This window comes from Populus alba, chromosome 4 (genome assembly GCF_005239225.2).
Source record: "Populus alba chromosome 4, ASM523922v2, whole genome shotgun sequence".
Taxonomy (NCBI): Eukaryota; Viridiplantae; Streptophyta; class Magnoliopsida; order Malpighiales; family Salicaceae; genus Populus; species Populus alba.
The window spans coordinates 7,929,672-7,956,421 of record NC_133287.1 but is presented as its reverse complement, the minus strand read 5'-3'; the positions used below and the strand labels follow the sequence as shown (position 1 = coordinate 7,956,421).

At 31.4% G+C, this 26,750-nt stretch overlaps 2 protein-coding genes across 2 annotated transcripts; both read right to left on the bottom strand.

The window, feature by feature from the left end:
- Positions 1 to 7,370: 7,370 nt before the first annotated feature.
- On the bottom strand, positions 7,371 to 9,102 carry LOC118049186 (plasmodesmata-located protein 7). The gene is made up of 3 exons (XM_035059115.2): positions 8,233 to 9,102; positions 7,853 to 7,966; positions 7,371 to 7,773 (listed from the first exon to the last, which is right to left on the bottom strand). The coding sequence occupies exons 1-3, from the start codon at positions 8,966 to 8,968 to the stop codon at positions 7,766 to 7,768; spliced, it is 858 nt and encodes a 285-aa protein (XP_034915006.1). The 5' UTR covers positions 8,969 to 9,102; the 3' UTR covers positions 7,371 to 7,765.
- Positions 9,103 to 18,883: 9,781 nt separating this feature from the next.
- Positions 18,884 to 20,894, bottom strand: LOC118049202 (nudix hydrolase 18, mitochondrial). The gene is made up of 5 exons (XM_035059141.2): positions 20,540 to 20,894; positions 19,806 to 19,902; positions 19,607 to 19,690; positions 19,393 to 19,521; positions 18,884 to 19,285 (listed from the first exon to the last, which is right to left on the bottom strand). Exons 1-5 carry the CDS (start codon positions 20,641 to 20,643, stop codon positions 19,133 to 19,135), a joined length of 567 nt encoding a protein of 188 aa, XP_034915032.1. The 5' UTR covers positions 20,644 to 20,894; the 3' UTR covers positions 18,884 to 19,132.
- Between the last annotated feature and the right edge of the window lie 5,856 nt (positions 20,895 to 26,750).

Sequence of the window (26,750 nt, the reverse complement as noted above, 5' to 3'; positions counted from 1 at the left end):
AGTAAAAAAAAATCAAATATCAAAAAATAATATTTAAAATATCAAAAACATGAGTTCAGGTAAAATTAATAAAATCCCCAAGGTATCATGCTCAGCATGAGCTCAGGCCACCATGCACGAGCTAGAACATCATGGTAGCAGTTGGGCTTATGCATGGTGGCCTGTCCAAAAAGCATGCTTGCTAGTTTTTATTTTTAGGTTTTTTTGGGATTGTTAGGGCTCGTTAAATTTAAATCAATCAATAGCCCTCAAGTTAATATATAGTTATCATAATGAGTTCGTCAAAACTTGTAAAAATTCGAGGGACTCACGTGGAATCTTAAAAAAATTATTAAAAAAAAATTAGGTTTAAAGTACGTGCTTGAACCCATAAAATTATTGAGATGTATGCCCAAGCCTAAAAATTAATTGAATTCAAGCATTATACATCGACCTAGTAAGGGGTGTTGGCGCCCCAACATCCACATGTTATTGGATCCATGCATAACACCTAAACCCAATAAAAGGTGTTAAGCGCTAACACCCCTAACTCTTGTTTGGCGTGACATGCTTGAGAAGGTGTCATGCCCAACAAGATTTTATAAGTGTGATAGCATACTCAAGATGGACTGAGATGTAGTAGCTCGAGGCTAATAAAAATGCTTTGTAAGTTTGAGGGTTTTTTTGTATTTTTTATACTTGTTAAATTTGGATACACCATTAGTCCAATAATATTATCTAAAAAGAAATTTTATTATATAAGCATATTTTAGATAAAAGCACATATTAAATTTCTCATTTTATGGTATACAAAATTATTCAAGTTCACATCTATGCATACTTGTATTGGGGAAGACACAATCTAACATTACAAATAATTTATCCCAAACACTAATTAAAGTATATAAACCAACTATGATTGTAGCTTTTTATTTTTTTCGAGTTGAAAACAAATGGCTTTAACCCGATCACGTCTTTAAATTCACACACACACACACACATATATATATATAGCAGAAGATTTTATACCTTTTAAATAGACAACTAATCTTACATCATAACATCTTACAAGGTTTAATTTCTTACCAAGCAACGATGGAAGAAAACGAGTAATCAAGTAATTTTATTTTTTAGAGGCATTAGCTATAAATACAAGTCATAACAAACTTGAAATGGGCTTTAAGGAAAAGAAAGCAATCAATAGGAATCATGGATATGGTGCTAACTACTATTACTGTGCGAACAAGCTTGCCAACAACCTTATGATAGGTCTTAAGAAACAATACTACCTTATAAGAAGCATTTTAATTAGCTGAAAGGTTATTTTTCTTTTCTTATTTTTTTTTAACTCGATCTGATTTTAGTTTTGGATTGACTAGGTTTCTGGTTGATCTGTTGAGCCGAGCCGGTTACAAAATTATAAAAAATCCTTAGGCCTCAACAAGAAAGCTTTTCATTAATTTAGCAGGGATCTTGTCCTGAGATTACTGATCCTAAAGCACACTCAGAGGAATACTCATGGCTGGATAGAGATATAAGGGCTATGGCCTTAGGCTTAGAATACGGTACTTGAAACAAAGCCTAGCCCAAGACACAATGCTTCCCCAGGCCTAGAAAAGAAACATAAGATCTTATGCAAGTTATAATTACTTCTTGTTCTTTTTTTTTATTTCTCATGAAAAAATAATTTGGAGAGTAATAAATCATCCATGTGAGAAGTGTTCTGCTTTATTAGCAATGTTAAATGTCAATTGGAACACAACCTTTAAAGAGCAGGGCTCACAGTTGTTGCTGGCTGCTGACCAAAATACAGTTAAGCTTTCAAATTATTCAATAATAACTGGATTTGTCTTAATATATCCTTTTATAAACCCAGATGTGCTATGTAGTTGCAAGAGGTGGGTTTTTTTTTTTTTTTTTACCATATAATCATGTAGAAGATATATCCTTAAAAAGGACTTAATTTCAATTGAGTTGTAAGTTCAAATTTAAAAAATGGAGAGAGCGTGAAGGGAAAAGAAGGGGTTTTGGCATGTAGAAAAGTTTCAATCTTTTACATCTTCAGAACTCAAGCATGAACAGGTAAAATTTCCCATGTCAGTTTCTTAATTCTTTGTTGGTATAATTCGATCTCCCAGTTGAGAAGAGTAGAAAAATTTGTTGAAAGTTCAAATCTTGGTGATAGAAAAGTAGTGGAAAGGTTGAAAGTTCAGTAATTTTGTGTTAGAACTATGAACACCAAAGAAATGCAATCAATCCATTTTTCAGCTCAAACCATTGGTAAATACCAAGATATTGTTACTGAACTTCTACTTCTAATTCCTGCAAAACCATTTCTCCAATTCAAAAGTGTGTCAAAAACAATAACTTGTGCGATTTCTGACCCTGAATTCTGCCTCTCTCAAACACAACCCTCAAGGACACTACAAAAGGCTCTCTCTTGGATTATCTCGATGTACCTCGGATCAAAATAGAGCATTTTTGCAATGGCTTTCTGCTTTGTTCTTCCGCTTACTTGCTAAAACCCATGGAGCAAATAAAGAACAAGTCAGGTGCTAGGGGGGTTCCCATGCCTCCTGCAAATCTTGTAGACTATTGTAGCTATGTGATCAATGATGACGATAATTTGGAAATGCCCCAAGACACGGATTCAGTAATTTGGGGAGTCTCGTGGCCGTTTGAACATGGCAGGTGCCGATGAGCTCTCCAATTTTTCACAATTCTATGTCTTGGAGATGCCATCTAATCATTCTGGTTGGTTTGTAAGATACCATGTGGATCTTCACTAGAGAAATTAGAGAGCCTTGCGCGCTTTCAGTGTTAAGGGTGCTTCGCACTGAAAAGGAAGAAGAGTCGAAGCTTGTTTACTCATGAATGGTGGTAGAGTTATATTTCATAATACTTGTGACGGGACACCTAACAATATATGTGATTTGGAGCCTAAGCCAAGAGATAACAGTAGCAGTGGCGAATTGGATTATAGAAGTTGCGGTGTCTATCAATACTTTGAGACACTCTTTCGCGTTTGAGAATATATAGCACTTTTATTCATTAGTCAATTATCAACTCGCATAAATCTAACGCCTGCATAGCTGATCAAATTTTGTGTTTTTGCACAAAATGTCTGCTTAGTTGAGAATAACAAAATAACTTAGGTAGGCTTTAGCCAACCTTTTTTATTTATATATATATCGGGTAGAATATAACAGTAACTATGGGGATTACAATATTGAATTAATCCTACATTAATTTTCTATTCAGAGATATACATTCTATAATATGTCCTCTCAAGTTGAGGGTGGAGGATCGATTCAAAGCTTCAACCTTAAAGTAGTAAAGGACGCAGCGGAGAGTGGTTTGGTGAAGACATCAGTAAGTTGATCCCGAGAGGGGATAAAGTGAATCTGAATTTCCTTCTTCACAACCTGGTCACGGACAAAATGATAATTTACCTTAACATGCTTAGTACGGGCATGAAAGATAGGATTTGCCGAGAGATAAGTCGTACCAAGATTATCACACCAAATAGTAGAAGCAGAGATGGAGGGAACCTGAAGATTTGTTAACAAATATTGAAGCCAGATGATCTCAGCAGTACCATCTGCTAAGGCTTTATACTCAGCCTCAGTGGAGGAGCGGGTAACTGTACGTTGCTTGCCGGATTTCCATGAAATCGGTGTTTGATAAAAAAAAACCAAGATAGCCACTTGCCACCGAAAGATACTTGCTATACATTTTATAATATGCTTGAACATTCCAGCCTTTCTGATTGCTAGTGGAATGATCCCTTCATCTAAAGAACTGCTTTCCATGCACAAGTCCACATCACCTGAATATTTTGCTCTTGTATTGCATTGAACTATTGTTAGGGCAATCAGCTGGCAAGAAGAATGATGCAAAGCACCAGAAATACATGAGCATCAATCAGTCAAGAGACCATGGTGACCTGCTAGCAAGAGTCATCAGGCATCACACACATCTCACTTTCAAGAAAGAAGAGAACCCTCTCAGCTTTTCTGCTTGACAAACCGAAGGAGGCAGATGTCTCATATTTGTGTGAGACATTAATGGGGATTTGGACGTTAGACTAATGCTGGTCTTCATTATTGAAAAAAGAGAAGAAAAAAGATGAGAGCCGGAAGAGAAATTTTCTTTGGGTTTGAGGAGCAGAGAAGGCATTTTCAACCTTGCCACCTTTTTAAGCATAAACAGGAGATAATCCCCATTAAAGCTTGATACCTTTTATGTTTGTGCTGCTGAAATTTGAAGACAATGCCTTCATCATCAAGGATTGAGAAAGTTTAATTAGGACAACACATTGCACAGCAGAGAAAACACCAGCACACTTCCAATTATTTGTTCGTACAGATTCTTAAGCCAATCCCAGAACATATTGAACTCTAGATTTATTCATTTCAAAGCTTGCTAGTGATATTGTCGTCGAATCACCATAAACAATAATGCCACTTGATTTTTTAATTAAATAGAAAAGTTAAATGATTTTTTTTTTTTTTGCTTTTAAGATATATTTAGTAATTCTACTATGTAATTAAAATATGAGATGACTCATATATTCCTGATTAATTTGTTAATGACAATTGAATTACATGGAAAAGATCATTATGGTTTTGTGTAAAAAGAATAAAATAGTTATTTACTTTGCAAATCCATAATAAAATATGAATACACGTATAGTGAATTCCTGAATCCTTTTGGCTTTTTTTTTTTTTAATTACTCGTGAGTTGTGTGCTTAATTCTCTCATCTCATTTCTATACATAATCCAATGGTATAGACCTTTTCGAGAACACATTCAAATGGAGACTTGATATTTCTATTTAAAGGCCTTAAAATCCATCCTGAAAAAAAAAAAAAAAAAAAAAAAAAAACAGAGGATTTAAGATGAGAAGGGATAGCTTTATTATGTGATTCAAGGTAGTTGGGCTTTATATACATGTAAAATCCTATACATAAACTTGTTTTAATGGTTGTCTATCAATTATTTTTTTTAATAAAGTAAGATTCTAGTTTCAGCTTTATAGTCTCAAAAGCTTATTAATTTACAAGCATTTAATGGGAAAAAAAGAAAAAGAAAAAAGAAGAAATAAAAGAGAATGACACTACCCAATTCTCTATGTGGTCTCTTGGCAATCCTCTGGAGGTCACAATGTCTTGCTAGCCTTTACAGGAGAGAAACTTTTGATTCACGAGCACACTATATTCATTCATTCTCTCTCTTTTGTTTCCATCACTTCAGTTTCTTCACCTGTAAGTTCCTATCACCTTACGGGCCCCATTGTTAGATTCAAAACAATCGCATGATTGCTCATTTGGATAATGTCTTCAATTATAAAGTTATGGCTATGGAAACCGAAGGGTTTGCTGCCTTACAGGATGTCGAGCTACGCTTTCAGCAATATGACTAGTCGAAGTCCCATGCATCTAAATGAAAGAAACCTCTTAACATTCTTGATTAATTATATGATCTTTATGATAATGCATGGCTAAAAAGCAGTAGTGGATGATGGATTTCAGTATATTCTGCATGATTCTTGCCTTTGTTTGTCTCCAAATTATGCCTACATGCATGTAGTCCACTATGGTGCTAGCTATCATGCATTGCAATGTAGTTGATAATGATGGGATTTTCATATTCTTTGGTCTAATTAAGAGAGTTTCCTCTCCAACACATGAAGGTTTGACCTATATTTTTAAACCCCAACAGTGTTCTTTCGTACATAGTTGAGTTGAGTAAAATGAGGCATTGATTCATAGCTATTCTTTTAAGCAATCATAAGATTTTTTTATTTTTTATTTTTTATTTTTATGGATCTTTCCTTTGAAATTCTTGAGGTGGACATTTTGGTGAAATTGGGAAAAAAGTTTCGTGGACTGGAGTGGATTTATGTAGATCAAATTATTGGATTGGTTGATGCAACAAACAAACTTCAAAATTACTAATGTGATTAGTTAAATGTACATTAACTAAATTCATGTAATGATTCTTCATGGAATTAATTAAAACTTGGTTGAAAAGGTACTCTCTTCTTTCTTATAATTAATTCAACTAAATATCTTTAGATATACATCACTTGGCGTTATGGTTGAAGAATAATTATCCTAATTTTAATTATACCCACATGAATTTGTATAGAGACTTAAAGAGCATTCTAATATGGTCCAATTAAATTATATTTTTTTATTAATGTGGATATTCGGACCGGCCAGCTTGCGTGTATCTCGACTAATCCTACGAACCTTGAAATTAATGACTATGTAAGTTTGTAGTGGCTCTGAGATTTATAAAATTTAAACTAGTAATTTTTTAAAAATAAATTTAGAATTTGACCAGTTAATATATACCTTTCAGGGTTATATTTATTTATGCTTCTTTACACTAAACTTTTATTTAAGAGTTATTTGTCAGTATGGCTCCAGTTTTCATACTAATAAATATTATCTTCAATATTATAAATGATGATGATATCATTGGGTTTTTTTTCACATGATCAAATCAAATTAAAGTGTAAAAGGGGTCTTTCTCAAGGAAAAAAAAGTGTACTGGGGTCTGGATTTTATTTTATAGTAATTTTTAAACAAGTAATTTTTTTCAACTTTTCTTTTGAGAAATTCTTTAAAGTTGCTTAGTTTGGAGAAAAAGGTGAAAGCTTTTAGCTCGAGATCCAATTTTCCCTAAAATCACACACACACAAATCTTCTTTCTATGGAAGCAAGAAGGTAAATTACTTGAAAGTAAAGAGACAGATTTGAAAAGAAGAGCTGCGTCCACAGAAGTTCAAAAGAATGATGCCCGCAGCAGGACTTGCCATAAGGTATGGTGAACATTAATGGAGGGAACAAATTACTTGGGGCCTAGAGAAAGTAAGAATAAGTTCTGAGTACATGTGAATAGCTCAGATTATGAAATAAATCTCAGTTTTATTCTGTTAGATTGCCTTCATACTTTAAGCAGCCAGCACTTACCGAATTCATCTGAAACCTTTTTTTTTATATAGTTTTTTTTTTTTTGCATCGATATTTCATGTCCATGGAAGGGTAACAGTGTCCAATTTCTAATAGATTGGGGTGAAATTGAAAACATTAGGAATGATAATGAAGTTTTGCCTTTTTTGAGTACAAAAGTGAAAACTGATATGTTCTGGCTTAGGAACAACAGAGTTAAGTATTCTCAATCACCTGAATCTGTCAAAATTCAAAGTTGTGTTGACTCCAGATTTTAAGAAGCATCAAATTCAATAAAAAAAATCCAAACTTCGTTCTTGAATCTTGAATATAGAGCTAAAACTGTCTGTTCTTCGAGATGAACATGGTTTTCTTTCTCACGCTTGACATTCAAAGCAGCACAAATTAACAAGACTTGCCCTTCTGTAATTGATAGACAATCACAAATGAATCATGGAAAGGACTTATTCAAAGTTCTAAAAAGATAGTCATAATTTTCAACTTTACAAAAGGAATATGCCAATCTTTTCACATCAGGACAATACAACTTTATCAAAAGTGGGAGAGGAGAGTGGAATCTTAGCTTCCCTTTCACCCTTTTTCCCAACTTTGTTTTTTTTGGATACATGCCACTCCCCCTCTAAACCTCTTTTGCTCAATCCTTCCTTTTGAGAGTAAAATCAAAGAAAATCTTGAAAAGGGAACATAGAGAGAGAGGGGAAAGTCGACATCATGAAGAAAGGAAAGGAAAGCAAAAGAAGCACCAGGAGTAGATCGGCTGAGATTGAGTGCTATGCCAAGGTCTTTGAAATAATTGGGCTAATTTATTTACCTGCATGCATGGGAAACAATATTGGCAGTCAGGAAAAAAAAAAGAGAAAAATTGAAGGCAAGAAAAGTTGGGATTTTACCATTTCCTCCGAACACCTTTCGAAGGAAAGAAAGAAAAATAATGAGCAAAGCTACTCCAGCCAATAGCCCAATAATTATTGCAAATGTCTTCTCCCCTTCACTGGTAGATTTATCTGCATTTGGAAATTGTAAATAAAAAACAAAATTGCAATCCAATCACTTCTCTCGTCTCAAAACATTCTAGTCTTTCACTTCTCCCATAGACATTTTGTACTTTCCTCGAAGAAATTTATAGCATGTGTTTATCTATACATTATAAACTATGGTTGACCACAGAAAACATCCTTTTATGCTTATTGTGGCTAACTACAGTTTGAAATGAGGTTAAATACGTAGAAAAACTAGCCCTTAATTAGTCATGATTTGAAACTATGCTTACCACTATGAGACTTGGTATACACATGAGGGCCACCGGTGGTGTACCTAGCGTAGCACTTAGCCAAGAACATATCACCATAATCCGCCGTGCCGCAGTCGGATTTCAGCCGCATGATCGCCTCCGACAAACAATCCTGACATTCTCCGGTACTCAAGTCACCGATGCATTGGGCCACACCCTGGACATCACCTGATCCGCCAACCCGATAAGCCCCACCAGTTCTAGCCAGCCCCCCTAAAACTGCATCCCTAAGGTTCATAGCATCCGTATCATACCCAACCGAAGGTCCACATTTCTTCAGTACCACACTCTTATCTTCCACGCCCAAAAACGTTGTATTATCATACTTTACATAGCAACCTTGCAGCTGCAATGCTCCGCCACATGTCTGAGCACACAGAACACCGAGTTGGCTCACGGCACGGGCGACACATGTGGCACAATCAGGCATTGACAGGTCACCACGGCACTGGTAAAGCCCGTAAACAAGATCTTGTGGGCTTGACCCCATAATGGTATAGTTGTTGTAAGAAGAGTATGTAGCTGAGTTGACAAGAGAAGTAAGGAGAGAATTAAGGTTGGACTCAAAAGGTGAGTCTTGTACATATTTTTGTGGAGTGCAACCGCCAAAGACAAATGCATCTGTGGAAGCTGAAAGTGAAGGACAAGTGAGAGATGAGAAAGAGACGATGAATGTGAAGGTTAAGAGAAGTGAAGAGCTTGCTGTTCTTCCCATGTCTAGACAAGCTCTCAGAGAGAGACAAAGAGAGGCAAGGGATATATATGGAGGCAAATCTAAGCCCTTGGTTATGAAATTAACGGGAGCTTAAAACAAGACTCTTGTCTCTCTCATCTCAACGAGTCTATGAAGGGCTGTTTCTTTCTATATATGTGGGAGAATAGGCCTTTTCTCTATTAACAAACACGAACAAATTTCGTGGGGTCATTCATGTAAGACGATGCAACATGATTAAAGAATTTTTAGTGACGTTGTAATTAACGAATAATTATTTAATAGTTTAATTTAAAAATGAAAACTTCATGATATTCTAGCTATAATTCTATATATATATATATATATATAAGAGGAAATTACATAGGTTTTAAATCTAACTTGGAGGTTGATAAACGAAGTTCCCAGTCACAAAAGTTCCAAGTCAGAGACCACGTGAATCACCTTGTTACCTCGGTAAATTTATTTTTTATTTTATAAAAAATGCAAAAGAAAACACTAAAAAAATTTAAAAAGAAAAAAAAATTAATGAATTTTGATTGTTTTTTCCTGAAGCTGATTTTGTCAAGTTAACCTTAATTTTTTACTAGGTTTTATTGGACTAATTTTTTTCTTATTTTTATTGAAATCTAGCCCAACTTAGATCTTAGATTATTTGAATTACGGGTCAATCTGTCGTATTATATTTCAAAACAATGAGAAATTAACAAAATAATTTTTGAAAAGATAAATATTTTATCATTTTGTTTTTGTGAACTTGGATGTAATTTTGTGTCTATCTCTCTCTCTCATATATATATATATATATATAGTTTGAATATTATAATTTTTTTTTTCAAAAGTTGATAGGTTGATTTTTTTTAGTATTTTTGTTTGAAATTAAATTTAATTACACTTAATAACTAGATTGCCAAATTAGTTTCTCTTTATTTATACAGGGGTTAGGTTAATTCTATTTTTATTTGAAATATAATTTATTTACACTTAATTTTTAAATTATTAACCGCTTTTTGAATTCTTTTTAATGAATGTTTACACTCTAGAATTTTTCATAATTATTGATGTATTGTTTCATCTATATTTAAACATTGATTCTATTAAAAAAAATATTTACCACCAGAATTATAAACGGTACTATTAGTCAAAAAACCAATGATCGATGATTTTTATATAGTTAGTCATTTTATTGGTAATATAATCACCAATGAATTTACAGATAGAAAAGACAAGCCAAACTAAAAAATTTAGATTCATCATTTTGTCTGTAATTCGATTGATGAGAATGTCATATTACCGACATATAAAACCGTTTATAATTTCATCAATGATTTATTTCATATTACAAATGGATTGAAATCGTTAATGATTTACATATTATATGCAGTAAGGTCATGTAATTGTTTTCAAACTCTCTCAAACTTTCCTATAAAATTAGTTCGTGGATGATATTATCCGTAATGATGAGTGACATTCATGTAATTTCTTAAACTCTTTGGAACAATCCAACGGACCTATTCTACAAGTAATTCTATCATTAATGTATATAATATTTTTCTTTAAAAAATCAATTAAGACTATAAAAAATCAAAATAAACAGACTATAAAAAATTAAAAGAAATAAATCTAAATTAAAAAACCAAATATTTATTGTAAATTTAGAAATTATTAGTTTGAATATAATTCATCTATAGGGCAGGTGCTAAAGAGGAGGAGGCGAAGATGGATCTTTATCAGGATTGGATGAGGGATGAGGTGGACCACATGTACCACGAACATTTGCCAAAAACTCTATTTACAATCATCAAAATTCAGTCGTCTCAGCACTAAGCTGCTCTATCTTAGTAGTAAGCTAGGTCGTTGGAGCTTGAACTTGTTCTTGAACAAGCTCCCGGAACTTTGTAGATTAAAAGCTTGAAGTCAATTGGAAGGACCCAATAGTTGATACACTACGTCCTGTAAGAAGATCCTTGGTTATAGTGTTTGAGATATCATAAATTTGATTTTTATTGGGTCCATTGGATAATCCAGCCTCCAACCACAAATTCGCATCAAGTTTTGAATGGGTTGAAGAATCGTCCTTATATATCTTTTATAATTGAGTTGTATATGTTTCCTGAAAAAAAAATAGTAAGTTAATTTTAAAAAATAATAACTTAAGAAAACAATTATTAAAATCCAACTTACAATAAACTTTTGAGCTCGGTTAATCACAAGTTATTGCATCCCTTTTTGACGGTCATCATTTCGTATATGAGTTTCTACAAAAAGCTCAATCGGTCTTGGTTTGCCTCCAATAACCGTAATTTACAAAAGAAAACTATTGTTAGTTAAATATTTTCATATAAAACAATATTTTTTAAAAATAAATCTAATAAAAAAAAAACTTACCATTCATTTTGTATGCGAACCGAACATAATGGATCCGCTGGTGTATGTGGTAATTGAACCATAAATCTCCATGTTTTGGTTCTCCACCCCTAACCATGACTGCCGCATGAAATGCTCAGACATCAAGTGCAAATATAAGTTTCCTATATAGCCTCCAAGATGTGTGGAGGCCTAAAATTCCTCCAAAATATCATGTCTTCCTAGCTTGGAAAACCTCTTTCTTTAGCATTTTTTTTTGTTTTACGCCTCATACCAAAAATCACATAGAAAATAAATTATCATTTAAATTAAAAAAATATTAAAAATTAAAAATCTAACATTTAAATAAACAATCTAACATTGATAGTTCAATCTTACTTGGTTGTGCTGTGAATCTCCCAAACACTACTAGCAACAACATTGTCAGCCTTATTCTAGTAAAAATTTTCCTTGCACATCAAATTTGTAAGAGAATTAGTTCATTAATATTAAAAAAAATCAAATAAAAATAATAATAAAAAAAATTATTTAAGTATATATTAACCTTGAACTTTTCGAACCATACATCAATCATTGGTTTTCATTTAAGATTTTTAAAAACTTGACTCCACATAAATAATGACACTTTTATTAATGATTTCATCGCTAATGTTATCATAACCTCCACATTTGTATACTTAAGATTTCATTCATTAAGTGAACTAATTATTCAAAACTTATGCACTATTGTTTATTTTCTTTAATTGTATAGGATAAAAAAAATAAACTTACATTAAGTGGTCGAACTTCCATTATGCAATGTACTTCCCAACATATACATCTCGCTTAGAACATACAACCCTCTATGAGGTGGTACTGCACACAACAAACTTATATTGATAAATATTGCGTAACCTAAAATGTATGGTATTCCTGATTCTAACGTCAGTGAATAAATTTGTAAAAATTGGATTAAAAAAAATGAAACTATTTCTTTCTTTTTTTATTATCCCTTTTTTAGAAAAAAAAAAAAACAAAAGAAAAGAAAAAGAAAAGAAAAGGAGATGTATTGCATATCATATTTGCATTTCAAAGTAAAATTCTACAAATCGAATAAACAACAAAATGACAAAACAATACAAAAAGAGTGCGATGGACCCATAAATAAATTGACAAAGATGCCCAATTTTTTCTGGAATTTTCTGATAAAAAAAAAATGTTTGGTCAGATATCAAAATAAAAGGAAATAAAATAAAAGGAAAAGAAATAAAAGTGTATCTTCCCAGACCCATTTTTTTTTAACTGAATCTACCCCAGTAAGGTTACTAGCCAAACCAGTGACCTGGCTTGGCCAACAGGAGTAAATAAAAAAAAAAGAAAAAACATTCAAGGGGAGGGAAAGATAAATGACTTCCTTGGTGATGGGGTGCATGGTTGTTGGAGTTCTAGAAGAAGCTTGGTATACATTGGGATTCGTCCATCTGCTTTTGGCTACCTCCCCTCTGTTTTTTTTTTTTTGTTTTGCTTTCTCCTTCTCTCGTCTTTCTCTGCTTTGTGCTTTTATTCCCCAGTTTCTCTATTTTTTTTCCTTTAGTTTCCTGCCTCTGCCTTTTATTGGCTTTCTTTCTTGAGATTTGCTCCTTATCTTCCCAGGATATTGATAAGGTCTGGGACTTTGTGTTTCGGTTGGATTAGAACACCAATGTCATTGCTGGACTGTTAGTGGTGGTTTCCTCAGCCTGCTGGCACCTTGTGGCGGTGGAGGAAATTCAGCTGGATAGGGGTCAGATGGTAGACCATTCGGTCTACGTCCAAGTCTGTCTAAGGGCAATGAGACCTGGCTAGAGGTTATGGTTTTTGCAGGCAAGCTTTCCCCAGTTTGAGACGAAGAAGAAGATGTACAGTGTTTTTAAAACGATGTCCTTTTGGGATGGGAATGGCCATCTTTCAGTTTGGTCACTAACTCTTTGCAATTTTGCAAACAAGCCTCTTATTCAGAAAATTCCCTCTTTTGTTTTTTTAATTTCACCCCTATATTAATTGCAATTGGACCCTTGGATTTTAGCATCATTTACAAAATGGTCATTGGTTTCCAATTTAACCAAATCAGTCCTTAATTGACTTTTCAACTTTTAATTCCTTTAAAATTACCCCTGAAAAAATCAATTAACATCCCTATAGTACCCTTTCCTCTCAACTATGATCCTTATACTTTAATTTCTTGCAACTTTGACTCAAATCAGCCTTGAATTTTAATATTTCTTCACTTAAGCTATTGATTTCATTAATTAAACTAATTCAAAGCTTAATTAAGTCTTCAAATTTATCAATTCTTTAATTAAGCTATCGTTTTCATTAATTAAACTAATTCAAAGTTTAATTAAGTCCCCAAACTTATCAATTCTTTCAATTTCTACCAAAATTGACTTCCAATTCCATCCTGATTAGTCTTCAAAACTTTTAATTTGTGTTATCTTGACCCAAACTTCAAATTATTCTTCATTCATTTTCATTTTTCTTTTTTGGTGAATTTATGTTGTCAAAAATTAGATTATGACACTGACAGATAGTAGCGACAAGTTAATTTTATTGGTAATATCATCCGTAATAATGACATGTTATTTTTTTATCTTTTTTTCATTCCATCATTTCCCATTATAATTTCCTTGGTATACACTAATGGAAATCTTTCATCAATGTATATCAAGGGACATTGTAAGGAAATAGTTTGTTGAGAAATATCATTGTAATTTATCGATGGTAAAAAATTCATCGATATTTTTTTATATATTGCTAATTTTCTAGTCATGATCATCATGAGATGCCCTCCTCTTTTTATTTGGTGAAGGATCCATTATTCCCTTAACCATTTATAAAGTTGTTTGCATTTTAATGATGACATGTTAATGATATTTAAATGATGCATTAAAAAGGATCGATGAATGCATGAACTAAAAGCAATTATTTTGAAATTGGATAGCCTTGCCATATTGATATTGTTAAAATATAAACAGTTAAACTTGGCTATCATGAGCCACAAAAACCCTGCCCAACAGAACGGCTAACTAGTTGCTAAATTTGCTTTTGCAATTAGGCCAACGAGCAATAAGGCACATCTTTGCCTCTATGTATAATTTGGATTCATTTACAGGACTTCATTGCAGCACTTTAGTAGTGTTTGGCTTGATATATAAGATAATGAATGAGACAGAAATCTAACTTATTTGATTTAAAAATGTTGAGATAAAATACATTTTTGTTTTCAAAATTTAAATCAATAAAATCTTAATTATGGTATGGTCTCTCTCTCACTCACAAATCACACGCAGCTTTCCCTGGTTACATCGGAATTTAGCCACCATGAACTAGGTTTTTGTTGTTTTTTTCTCAGAAGAGGAGGAGGAAAGAGATGGTAGATGAAAGATGTCATCTTCAATAATGTCGTTTAAGATTTATGGTAGCACTACAGTTGTGGTGTAACACTTCACCAACTGATGTTTGGTCATTTGCTCCCTCGTAACAAGTTCTTGGGATAATTGCACTAAAAGAATTGCTAATTTTTAATAATTTTCTCAATCAAATATTTTGTTTTCCTTTCAATATACTATTTTTTTTCAAAATAGTTAATCAGAGATATTTTCCATCCAACTATTCGAACTAAGTATAAGATAACAAAGCGATATTTTTTTATTTGTCTTTTCATTCATAGAGGAAACTTTTTCTCTCAAATTATTTTACTATGTAAAAAGTTAGAGTATAGTTGTACTGTAATTATTCCCAACAAGTTCTCATGGGCAGACCACATCTTTTTGCTCCTCTCTCTTCTCCCAGCTTGAAGAAGCTTGTACTGATCCAGCTCTTGAAATTATATGATCGGTTTATGGTTGTGGAGTAATTATACCAGTGGGATTTTTTGGTGTTAATTTATAATAATTATAAATCGTATTATATGGGTCAAAGCGCAACCAATATGCACTTTGGTTTTAAAATCTACCATTTCAGAAAGTTAAATCAACCCTAAAAAAAATAAATTAAGGACAAATCGCCAACTCTATATAAATCTCAATAATTTGTCTAAATAATGGGTTGCTTAATATCCGATCCAAGAGATAATTAGGTTCAGTTTTCGAAGATCATTGGTGGAAAATTAAAAAATGTAACAAAATACAAATTGGGTTCTGAAATAAAATATAAAAAGTCATTATCTTTATTTCGTTCAATTAAATGACCTATGACCTAGCCCAAGATTACAACATCACACCAAACATTAGGCAGAGGTGCCTACGAGGTCCATAGCTAAGGGCCCAAACACTAGCAGTAAATGGAGCAAACTGAAAATACACAACACAGGCTCAAGTCGGAGTACAAATTGCCACTTCAAGTTTATGCTTTATTTATTTTTATTTTTTTTCAATCATCAATTCTTTGTTTTATTAACTATCACTTGACAAAAAAGAAAAATGACACTCCGACTTAAAACCCTGTTTATCTTACTTTTACACGAAAGCAGCACTAAACTTCAGTCTCGTTAATAGAGTTTTTGCTACTTCATAATTAAAATGAATATATATACCACCACAAGTTGCTAGGAAAAAAAAAAATATGGGAAAAAATAAAATAACTGAACTAATGGAGCTAATGTGTAATTACCTAGAGTTAATACTATAAGAACCCCAAATCTTTCTCTTTTAGAGACGGCTGCATAGAGAAGAAAGGAGGGGGAAGGTTTCAAATCTTCTCACTAAAAATTGAGAGAAAATGCATCCAAACTGAATGGTAATTGAGTGAGATTAGCCTAGGTAGTGGGGAAACAACATCAATGCAAGAATTAAAAATAAAATAAGAGAAGAAATTTGAAAAATAAAAGAGGTTTAGAACCGGTCAGAAAAAAAAAAAAAAAAAAAAAAGAGAGAGTGCTGAAAATTTTTGATTGGTTAAGATTCGCAACTTACTTTATCACAAAGTGAAGGATTTTAACCTTGATTTCATAATTTATATTCAATTCAATCTAGAATTCATGAGAAAAATTAGGGGGAATGAGGAATTTTCCTTCTTTGATGAAATTGGAATGAGAAATGATGAAAACAACTTGAAACAATAAGTAATTGAAAAAACAAATCTTAGTGTTGTAAAGAATTTGATACCTGCATATAGAGAAAATTGAGAAATTTGAAAAAAAAAATGCATGAATATTGTTTTATCATGATTATTATAGCTTGTATTGAAACATTATTAATGATTGAACAGAAATAGGAATTTTATGTTTAATGGTCATGAAAAGACTTAATTAAGCTTGAATTATGAATATTTAAGTTATGAGAATTATGGAATTTTGCACACAAAACACAACTTGCAATATTATGATGAAGGAATTTATTAAATTTGGGTAGGAAAAATAATTGTATTGAATGGTGAGAAATATGAAAAAAAATAATACTTCATCACATGTTAAAACAAAAAAAAATTAAAAAATTGGACAGATTCATTGTTCAACTTCAGGTTAGATTTAGGACTCAATAATAATTAAAATTTGGAATAATTTCTATATGAAAATTAAAGTAAGGGATGATATCCTTCTAACAAAATTAACCTCGCTTAAATCGAAGTTATGATATTTCATATATAAATTAAAAATAAAAGAAAGGTCAGACTAAACTTTACTAAATTTCTATGATGTTGCAATTAAAAATAATCTTGTACATGTCAAAGAAAAGAATTGAGTTCCTTCCTTTTATGGAGTTATAGCCTGTAACTCAGTTTTAAAAAGAAATGAACTATATATGAAATTAGAATTTTAGTCTTAGTTATGTTTTAAATAAGAATTAGCTTGAAAATATGAAATAGTATTGAATTATATTAAGTCATCAAATAAAATGATAGTCTATTGAGTTAGAATATGAAGTAACTGAGGATGAAATAGTAAATGAGATTGTTCTTATTGGTACATGAGAGACTGTAGAATCCACTCGGCAACAAGGAATTGGTTCACGCACCCAAATTTTAGGTAAAAACTCGACACCTTATAACTAAAACTTTATTTAATTGTGTTTATAATACTTAAATGAAAAACAATCCTAGTTGATAAGCGATAAATTGTTGAAGAAACTAGTTATCTTGGTAATTAAGATTAGTGCCCCGATTAATGGACAATAAAAAAACTAGTTATCCTAATAAATGGAATTAGTGCCCTAATTATTGGGCAAATAAAAAATTAGTTACTCTAGTAAATAAAATTAATACCCTGATTAATGGACAAATGAGAAACTAGTTACTCTCGTAAATAAAACTCATAATCAATTCTTAATATAGTAATACTTTGTCTAGGCGAACAACCCATCTTCCAGCTCAAAAAGCTCTACATGTTTTTTTAAGTTTTAGAATAATTTTGGCTTAAAATAATATTTAAACAATTATATAATTATTTCATAGGTTTTTTTAACAAGATTAAAGCTTTTTATGATAATATTAATAATTATATTATGATTAATTATATATTAAACTAATATGCAAAAATATTAATACTTTTTGAATAAGAATATATTAATCACTTACGCATTATATGAACATTTACTGGATATATCATTTTCTAGAATTATAAACAATTACTATTAGTATCCAATATTTGCAAAAATACCAAAAAAAACTAAAACCATCCACGCAAAGCAAACATTTCGAGGAACAGAAGTAAAATCCAGATGCACACACAAATTTATAACAAAATCTATTTCATCATTCCATAAATGAGCTGTTCTTGGCAAATTATGGGCTTTGAAAAAGCATATAGTGAGACTCTAAGAATTTAAAACTTGTGAATAAACTCGAACTCGTTATTTAAGAGTCATTTTAATTTAATAAATTAAATTTTGAAATAAATTAATAAGATATCCACTCACGCTGCTGAAGAGTCCGTCTACTCACGCAGCTGGAAAGTCCCTCAACTTTCATAATTTTTCTAGTATGATATAATTGTCAATTGATTCTATCAGAATGGACGTCCTCCTTATCCTTCATTTCTTGAGGAAGTCTTTTCGTATGAATATTAAACACTGAGGTGGTCTGACAAGTTATAATTTAGCTGTTGATTATTGCTCCATTGGTTTGATGTTAGCTACGTCGAACATTTATAATTTAAAATTATTTTTAAATAAAAAATAAAAAATTCTAAAAAGACATGGCCACCTGCGTTTCCAAATAAGTTTTTAGACTATGAAAAGAATGAAGGAAGTTCTACAGCTATATTACGTATTACGAATAAAATATGTGTTCATTGCCTAGGTTGCCTTACAGACATCCATGGATGAACCCGGGATCTTGGGCCTGATCAACTCTGAGTTGGTTCTTATAAACATGTATTTATCTCACTGTCAAATTTCTACTCTTTTTTTAATCTTTTCAAAGCATAATTTTTATTTATTCCTCCTTAATTAGAAACCATGATGTGTCTTCTTATGAACTTTTTTTTGAGTTGCCTTACCGACCCATACCCATAGGTGAACCGGTATCTTGGACCGGATTAACTCGACTCAAGTTGGTTTTTTTAAGTATGCAACTAACTTGGTTACAATTTTCAACTTCTTTTTTCAGAACATAATTTTCATTGATTCCTCCTCAATTAGAAACCATGTTGTGTCTTCTTGATGAACTTTTCTGATGTTCCCACTAAACATTTACCTAACAAGAAATTGATCAGAGAATCGAAACTTCAAGAAAGGGACACCAAAATAAACGCAAAACTGCCTAATTCTTGCTTCTCGTCACTCTTTCCTTGCTTGTTTCAATTCCTGCTATGGCCCTCACTGTATTCCTCACAATTACTCTTATTTACAAGTTAGATTTTGCCTGGTAGCTTAAAGAACAAGATCCTACTTCATCCTCATCGAGTTGTTGCTGACCTGCGAGACGGTCAACTAGTACAGTTAAGGCTTCCTTCATCCACCAATGCTGGCAGCATTCTCTTGCTTCTGTCACACTCATCTGTATATAACATCCATGGACACTTATCAGCAATCGCACCGATGGTTCAGATACCAAGTCAAAATATAGATAAAAACGTTAAGACATGGAATGCAGCATGCGCATACCCATTTTCTCAGGCGATTGGTTTTCTCTGGCCAGAAATCTAATTCCTCCTTAACTCGTAAAGGAAACATGTATCCTTCATAATCAGTGCCATGAGTTCTGCTCTGGAAGGTCCACTCACCTAATTGGGGCTGCAGAGAAAAGGTAAAACGTTTAATCAAATGTGGGAGAAATAAACTTAAATTGAACTACAGTCACGCCATTAACGAAAACTACCTCAAGAACGCCTTTCACCCCGGCTTCCTCGTATGTCTCTCGCAGAGCTCCTTGTTTTATGGTTTCATCCGACTCCCAACCTCCCTGGAAATCAATGAGCCATACTGGTTTAGGTTATGTGAGCAATAATGGTCTAAATTCTGTACTCTGCATTGAGTTTTCAAGTGTTAATTTCATTAGTGACAATTGAATTAGGTACCTTAGGAAACAACATCCCCTTTCCTTTCTGTGAACTAATGACAAGAACTTGTAACCCATCTTCACCCTTTCCTTTCGTGTATCTGTATGGTATACATCTGCAATGTTTTGAAACAAGAAGACAGAAAATTCAGTAACCAAGAACCTGAGTATCGAGTCAGTAAAACCTAGTGACAAAAAAACTGAACTACTTAGAATCTATGTGTTGAATTCCAGCAAAGTTGGACACCAAAACTACTGGCTAATCAGAAAGCAGAACAGAAATTGCATTGCCCCTTCTCCACAAGAAGATTTGGGAAAAGTTTTGGATAATAATCTATGTACGGGAGCCAATCGTGTCCACCCATCATGGATAAGCCCACCATGACGGGACTAACAAGTGGCTTCAAGTGCCTGCGACCAACCATTCATCACACTCATCAAAGGTTTTGTACTTCACCCACAACCTCTAGGCATACCAGAATCAAGTTCTGCTCCAAAAGAAAACCTGCTAGATTATGCTTTTCTAGTATTACTTACAAGACATCATTTAAGACAAATCCTGTTTCATTAAAAGACATGACTAAATTTTACAAAACCTTAAACAAATAATGATTGTTTTTTTAAGCCCGTCAAGCAAATCTGCAGGCCTAAGAAGAGTTGCCCCCAGAAAGAATTGTGAAAAACAGTCAAGCCCCACAAGGCAAAATAAAGAATTGAGTAGAGGAGGAGGGTGGTAAGGAAAGAGGAACCCACCCTACAACTTGACGACGACCTTTGTTATACCGCTGCAAATGCCTCCCTGTACGAGACACCAAAGAAGCTACAACATTTTCTTGAGATACCACAGCAGCAGCCATTTTCTTTCTTTCAAAACTCAAGACACCAATTTACTCAAGAAAACTTGATTGGATGGTTCAAAAACAAGAAACCAACTAAGCTTAGCTAGAGAGGGGGGGGGGGGGAGACGGTGCAAAATAAGGAAGTCGACAAATCTTTCAAGGGATCGATCTATTTCTGTTAGTGGTTATGATTATGAGAAAAAAGGACAGGTTAGCTCCTTGCTACCCCTCCTATAAATAAACAATGGCGAGAAAGAGAGGGAAGGGAACTTTGATAGAGCTGTGGGACCTTTTTCTTTTGGAATTGTCATCGATTTTGTATGCTCTTAAACAGGACGTGCAGCGGACGCGTCACTACTGACTCCTTCTTCTTCATTATATTATTTTTATTGAGTGGAAGGGAGGACGAAAATAAATCAAAATTTCCTTTACACTTACCCGTCGGTTAAGGGCTCCGATCATTAAGTTGCAGGGTCAGATCATTGGATTAATTTAAGTTATTATTTTTATTTAAAATAATATGGTTTTAATTTCTTAAAAAAGATTATTTAAATTTTAAATTGATCTGTTAAGCAAGTCATAAATCATTAAATTATATAAATTTATTAAAATATTCAAATAAAACTTGGTTTAAATTAAAATTTAAATATAACGATGTACACTCTTTGCTGTAAATACTCTTTTTTTTTTTTTTTTTTAAAAAAGAAATTATCATATAGTATAATCTAACAAGTAGAATCTGTGGCATTATAAGGAAAAAAGATCTTTAAAAAAAATATTGAAATTCATATGGATCTTTCGAAAATGAACCCTAAGCAAACGTTAATATATATCTTTGAAGAGTTTTATTTCTTTGTTGCATCAAAGATAGAATTGTCTTAATCCAACAGCTGAAATAGATATACAATCACTATCACTGTTGCGTGTTAAACAACTTATTATAATACAAATTTTGGTATAATATCTACTTGTAAAAGTGGGAAGTGACGAATAATGAGGAAAAGAAATGAGTACTATAAAATTAATTCCTCAAAAAACAAAAGAATATTATAAAATTGTGTTTTTACAAAAAGAACTTTGAAATATTGTATATTTATATCCAATCGTTGTGTTCATATACGTAATTCTTGTGGCAATAATTTGCTGCTAGCAATGGGTTGATTTATTCTCCAATTAAGATGCCTTATGGCTATATGCAATATATACATGTCATTATCATAGCTCAACATTAATGGAAACTCCATATTGCTTATGACATGTCACTATTTGGGAACGGAGTTTGAACCGCGTTTCATAAAAATTCAAAAATTAATTTTGTTAAAAATTAATTTTTTGTGTATATTTTGGATTATTTTGATGCGCTGATCTCAAAAAAAATTTAAAAAAACAAAAAAAAATATCATTTTAATATATTTCAACATGAAAAACACTTTAAAAAACAACCACAATCATACTGTCAAATAGATACTAAATGTGTTTTCCTCCCATTTACACATCAAAATAAAATATAGCACAAGATTGTTAGTGTTAGGTTTTCCAAATATTTTAAGTTCAATTAAAAATAATTCTCCTGCTAAAAACTCTTGATCAAGACAAAGAGAGACGACTTTGTATCGTTAATTGATGTAACATTTACTTTCATGGAATCTTTCAAGGTTTTATTCAATGTTATTGATTTTGTAAGAGATACTTTCATTTGATTTCAAAGTTGACGCATCAAAAAAAATGCGTCGATTTTTTCCAAGTCTTCTCTAATTGTATTATTTTATTGTAATTGTTGGCGGTGTCTACACAAGATTCATACAAGTAAATTAATGGCTTGTTTTTGTAAGAAATAAAAAAATAGAAAACAAAGAAAGAGGCAAATGTTTCGATGATGGGCCACTTAATTAAATTTTTTAATATATATATTTTTTATTTTATTTTTAACCAAACATGTTTGTTCTTTTTGTTTTTCGTATCATCCATGATACATTAACTAAACATGAGTAAAAAAACTAATGTGCAAACTCTCATTGTTAATTCATGTATAAAAATAAAACCATCACTTTTTTTTATAATAGTAACCTAATTTCTCCTTTTCAGTCTATTAATTAAGTATATAAAATCCATTTCAATTGACAATCAGAACGAACTAACTACACTCTTATTTAAAATTAATTATTGAACTTCCATTCTCGTATGCATATCAATTTTTATATCATTAAAAAAAAACAATGCTTAACTCAATAAATTAGATGCGATTATGTTGTCATTAAATAAAAAAAAAGTGCAGGCAGGTGCACATAAACAAATTAATTTATGATGTTTAGGAAATAACTAGTGATATCCTATTAGTTATTTCTAAGCTTGCTTTTTTTAAAAAAATAGATATAACTAGAAGAGAGAAATCAAGTGGAGATATTCTTATCATTTTTTATGTATTATGAGTTCTATTTTTTCTTTCCTTTTTGTATGTCTTTTTCTCTAAGGTGGTTTTAAAAGATAACCAATATGATGTTACTAGTTACTTCATGAGTAAAATAAAATTTTCTGCACATAAATGACAGTTGATATTGTTAAGAAATATAGAGTTATTTTGTTTGGCTACATTGGAGTGGCTGACTGTTAAGAAAATGTTAGAAATCAAGGTTTTTATGTGGAGAGACTGAACAATTTTAAGAGGGTATTCATTGAGTTTGTCAGATTCTATTTTATATCATACTATTATTGGAAGCTTGGTATATCTCAATATTACTCATTCAGATATTGTCTTTGTTGTTCATGTTGTTAGTCAGTTTGCTACTTTTCCTAATATTGTTCATTTGGTAGTTGTTTTTCGTATTATGTGATATCTTTGAAATATAGTCTTTCAGAGTCTTTTACTTTCATCAACCTCTTTCTTGGAGTTGCGTTCATATTTTGATGCTGATCATAGCAGTAATCCCATGGATCGCAAGTCTTTTACTAGTTTTTATATCTTTTGTTTGATTCTCTTATTTCTTGGAAGAACAAGAAACAATTGATTGTTTCTCATTCTTCAACCAAAACAGAATATCATGTTATGACATCTACTACCAAAGAGATTGTTTGCTATATTGGTTACTTACAGATATAGGAGTTTTTCTTTTTCATCTCAATCCTATGTGACAACCAAAGTTCTATTTAGATTCCTCACAACTCAGTTTTTTTTTTTAAATGAACTAAGCATATTGAAATTGATTGTCATCTTACCCGTCATCATTTCAAGCATGACACCATTACTTTTTCATTTATTCCTTCTACTTGCAAATTGCATATTTCTTTACCAAGTTGCATTCTATTTCCTGTTTTTGTTTTCTAGTTGGCGAACTCTCGATACTTATAATTGTCGCATCGTTAGTTTAAGGGGATCAATTAAGAAATATCGGGTTATTTTATTTTATTTTATTTTTTATTAAGGGTAGAATAGTCTTTACATTTTCTTTTTATCTTCCTTTGTTTAGCCTATATATATTAGTATATTTGTATTTAGATTAAACTTATTCCTTTTGATTATTTTAATTACATTATGCAATATCAATGAGACTCTAATCGCCTCCTTTTCTTCTTCTTCTTTTTTTTTGTATTTCCTTTTATTTACTTGAATTGTTTATCAGAAGCCATCCTAATCACATTAACTATAACTAAAAGGCATCAGCCTTTTACTGTGGATTGCACTGTGCAATCCATAGTGAAAAGGTTGATGCCTTTATTTTTTATTTTATTTTTTTTGCTTTTGTTTTTTTTTTCTTTTTAATTAATTTTTTTTTTTAATTTAGTTTGTTAATATTGATTTTTTTTTTTCTATTTAGTTATCAAACTTTCATGACACGAATCTCTGATTTGACAGGTTAACCTAGTTAATTCAAAAAAAAAAAACTTTTTTTTCTTCATTAGTTTTTTTCTTCCTATAGGTTTTTTTTTCTTTGTTTTTTTCTTTTTAATTAATCTTTTTTTTTGTTTAATTTATTTCATTAATATTATTTATTTTATATAGTTATTACACTCTCATGACACGAATATTAGGTTTGACTGGTTAACCTGACTTGGCAGATTAACCTAGTTGATTCTGTTTTTTCTTCATTAGTTTTTTTTCTTTCAATTCCATCTTTTAATATTATAACTATAACAAAAAGAGATCAACCTTTCACTATGAATTGCACTATGCAAATCCACAGTGAAAGGCAAATCCCTTTTAGTTATAGGTTTTTTTTTGTTTTTTTTTTTCTTTTTCATTAATATTTTTTTGTTTGATTTAGTTCGTTAATATTAATTTTTTTTTTCTATTTAGTTATCACAGTCTCATGACACAGATCCCAGGTTTAACTGATTAACTTGGTTTGGCGGATTAACCTAGTTGATTCAGTTTTTTTTTCTTTTTCTTAATTATTTTTTTTCTTCTAATTTCATATTTTAATATCAATTTGTTGGGAATTAAAATTCATGATTTATTTTGTTTGTTTTTCATTAGATTATCGTAATCTCATGAGAGGATTTTATTATACCCCTCCTCACAAAACAATATTTATTGGAATAGTGCTTTTCTTTGTTTTTTTCTTTTCAATTAACTTTTTTTAATTTAATTCTTTAATATTAATTTTTTTTATTTAGTTGTCACACTTTCATGATACTACCTTGCAGCCAGACCCACATCCAAGGCTTATGGGTTTGGTATTGTAGCCAAACCCAAGGCACTTGGACTTGGTGTTGCAACAAGACCCACTTAAACTTGGGTAATGCAAGTTTAATATTATTATTAATAATAAAAATATTATTATTTGTATTAAAAATATCATTATTTTTATTATAATGAATATTGCTAATATAATAATTAATAAATCTGAAAAAAAAAGTATTAGTAGTTATAGGGTTTTTTTTTTTTTTTTTTGCTTTTTTTCTTTTTAATTAATCTCTTTTGTTTTGTTTAATTTAGTTTGTTAATATTATTTTTTTTTTCTATTTAGTTATCACACTCTTATGACATGAATTCCAAGTTTGACACGTTAACCCGTTTTGGCAGGTAAAAACCAGTTGATTAGGGATTTTTTTTCTTCTTAAGAAGTTTTTTTTTTTTTCAATTTCATCTTTTAATATCGATTTTATTAAGAATTAAACTTTATAATTTGTTTTGTTTACTTTTCATTAAATTATTGTAATCTCATGAGGGGATTTTACTATACCCCTTCTCGCAAAGTACTATTCATTGGAATAGTGCTCTACTTTGTTGTTTTTTTTCTTTTCAATTAATTTTTTTTGTTTAATTTTATTTTGTAATATTAAATTTTTTTCTATTTAATTATCATATTTTTATGACACGACCTTGCAGCCAGATGCACATCTAAGGCTCATGAGGCTAGTGTTGTAGTCAGACCTACTTAAATTTAAATCATGCAAGTTTAATATTATTATTAATATTATAAATATTACTCTTGAGCCAGGCATTGCAACCAGACCTAAGGCTCTTGGGTATAATTTTACAGAAAAACCTAATACTCTTAAATCTTAATTTTTTTGATATTTTTTATGGAAAAAAATTATCTGCGGTGTAGCACGGGCACGTAACTAATAAAAACTAAAATTTATTTACACTATCTGCTGTATTTACACTAACTCTTTTTTTTAGGTCCTATCTACCATTTAATCAATGTAAACGTTCTTGTTTTGGGATCTTAGTTGTAGCCATGGTATTAAAAGAATAAATAAAAGAAGCAGAGTAGAATTCTGCAGATATGTATTTTAAAGTAGAATCACTTTACTTGATTACATCTTTCTTATTCTCACGTGTATATATAGGTTTACACAGATTTGTATTCTAAACAAATATTTTAGTATTTGAAGGAGGATAAACTAGAGATTTGAATTTTAAAGCTAGCTAGTATCCTGCAGAGTCTTTGAAATACTCTCCTCATCTTATGGCAATCTTGATCCTGCACCAACTGTGGAGATATTCTCTCCTGATCTGTTGGTAGTAGTTGTCAATACTCTAACACCCCCTCTCAAACTGTTGGGGAGAATACATACAGACAGGTTGCCTCACAGAAGCGTAAAATGAGTGGCAGAGTGACCTTTTGTAAAAACATCTGCAATCTGATCTTTCATGGAAATGTGTTTAACTTAGATATCAT

What these genes read in the sequence shown, in the direction of transcription:
- LOC118049186 (XM_035059115.2), bottom strand. Translation starts at nt 8,968, where the DNA reads ATGGGAAGAACAGCAAGCTCTTCACTTCTCTTAACCTTCACATTCATC. An exon ending in GTATACCAAGTCTCATAGTG is followed by an intron (nt 7,967 to 8,232) that starts GTAAGCATAGTT and finishes TTCCAAATGCAG; the next exon opens with ATAAATCTACCAGTGAAGGG.
- LOC118049202 (XM_035059141.2), bottom strand. Translation starts at nt 20,643, where the DNA reads ATGGCTGCTGCTGTGGTATCTCAAGAAAATGTTGTAGCTTCTTTGGTG. An exon ending in GGTCGTCGTCAAGTTGTAGG is followed by an intron (nt 19,903 to 20,539) that starts GTGGGTTCCTCT and finishes AAAACATTGCAG; the next exon opens with ATGTATACCATACAGATACA. An exon ending in CCAATCGCCTGAGAAAATGG is followed by an intron (nt 19,286 to 19,392) that starts GTATGCGCATGC and finishes TGTTATATACAG; the next exon opens with ATGAGTGTGACAGAAGCAAG.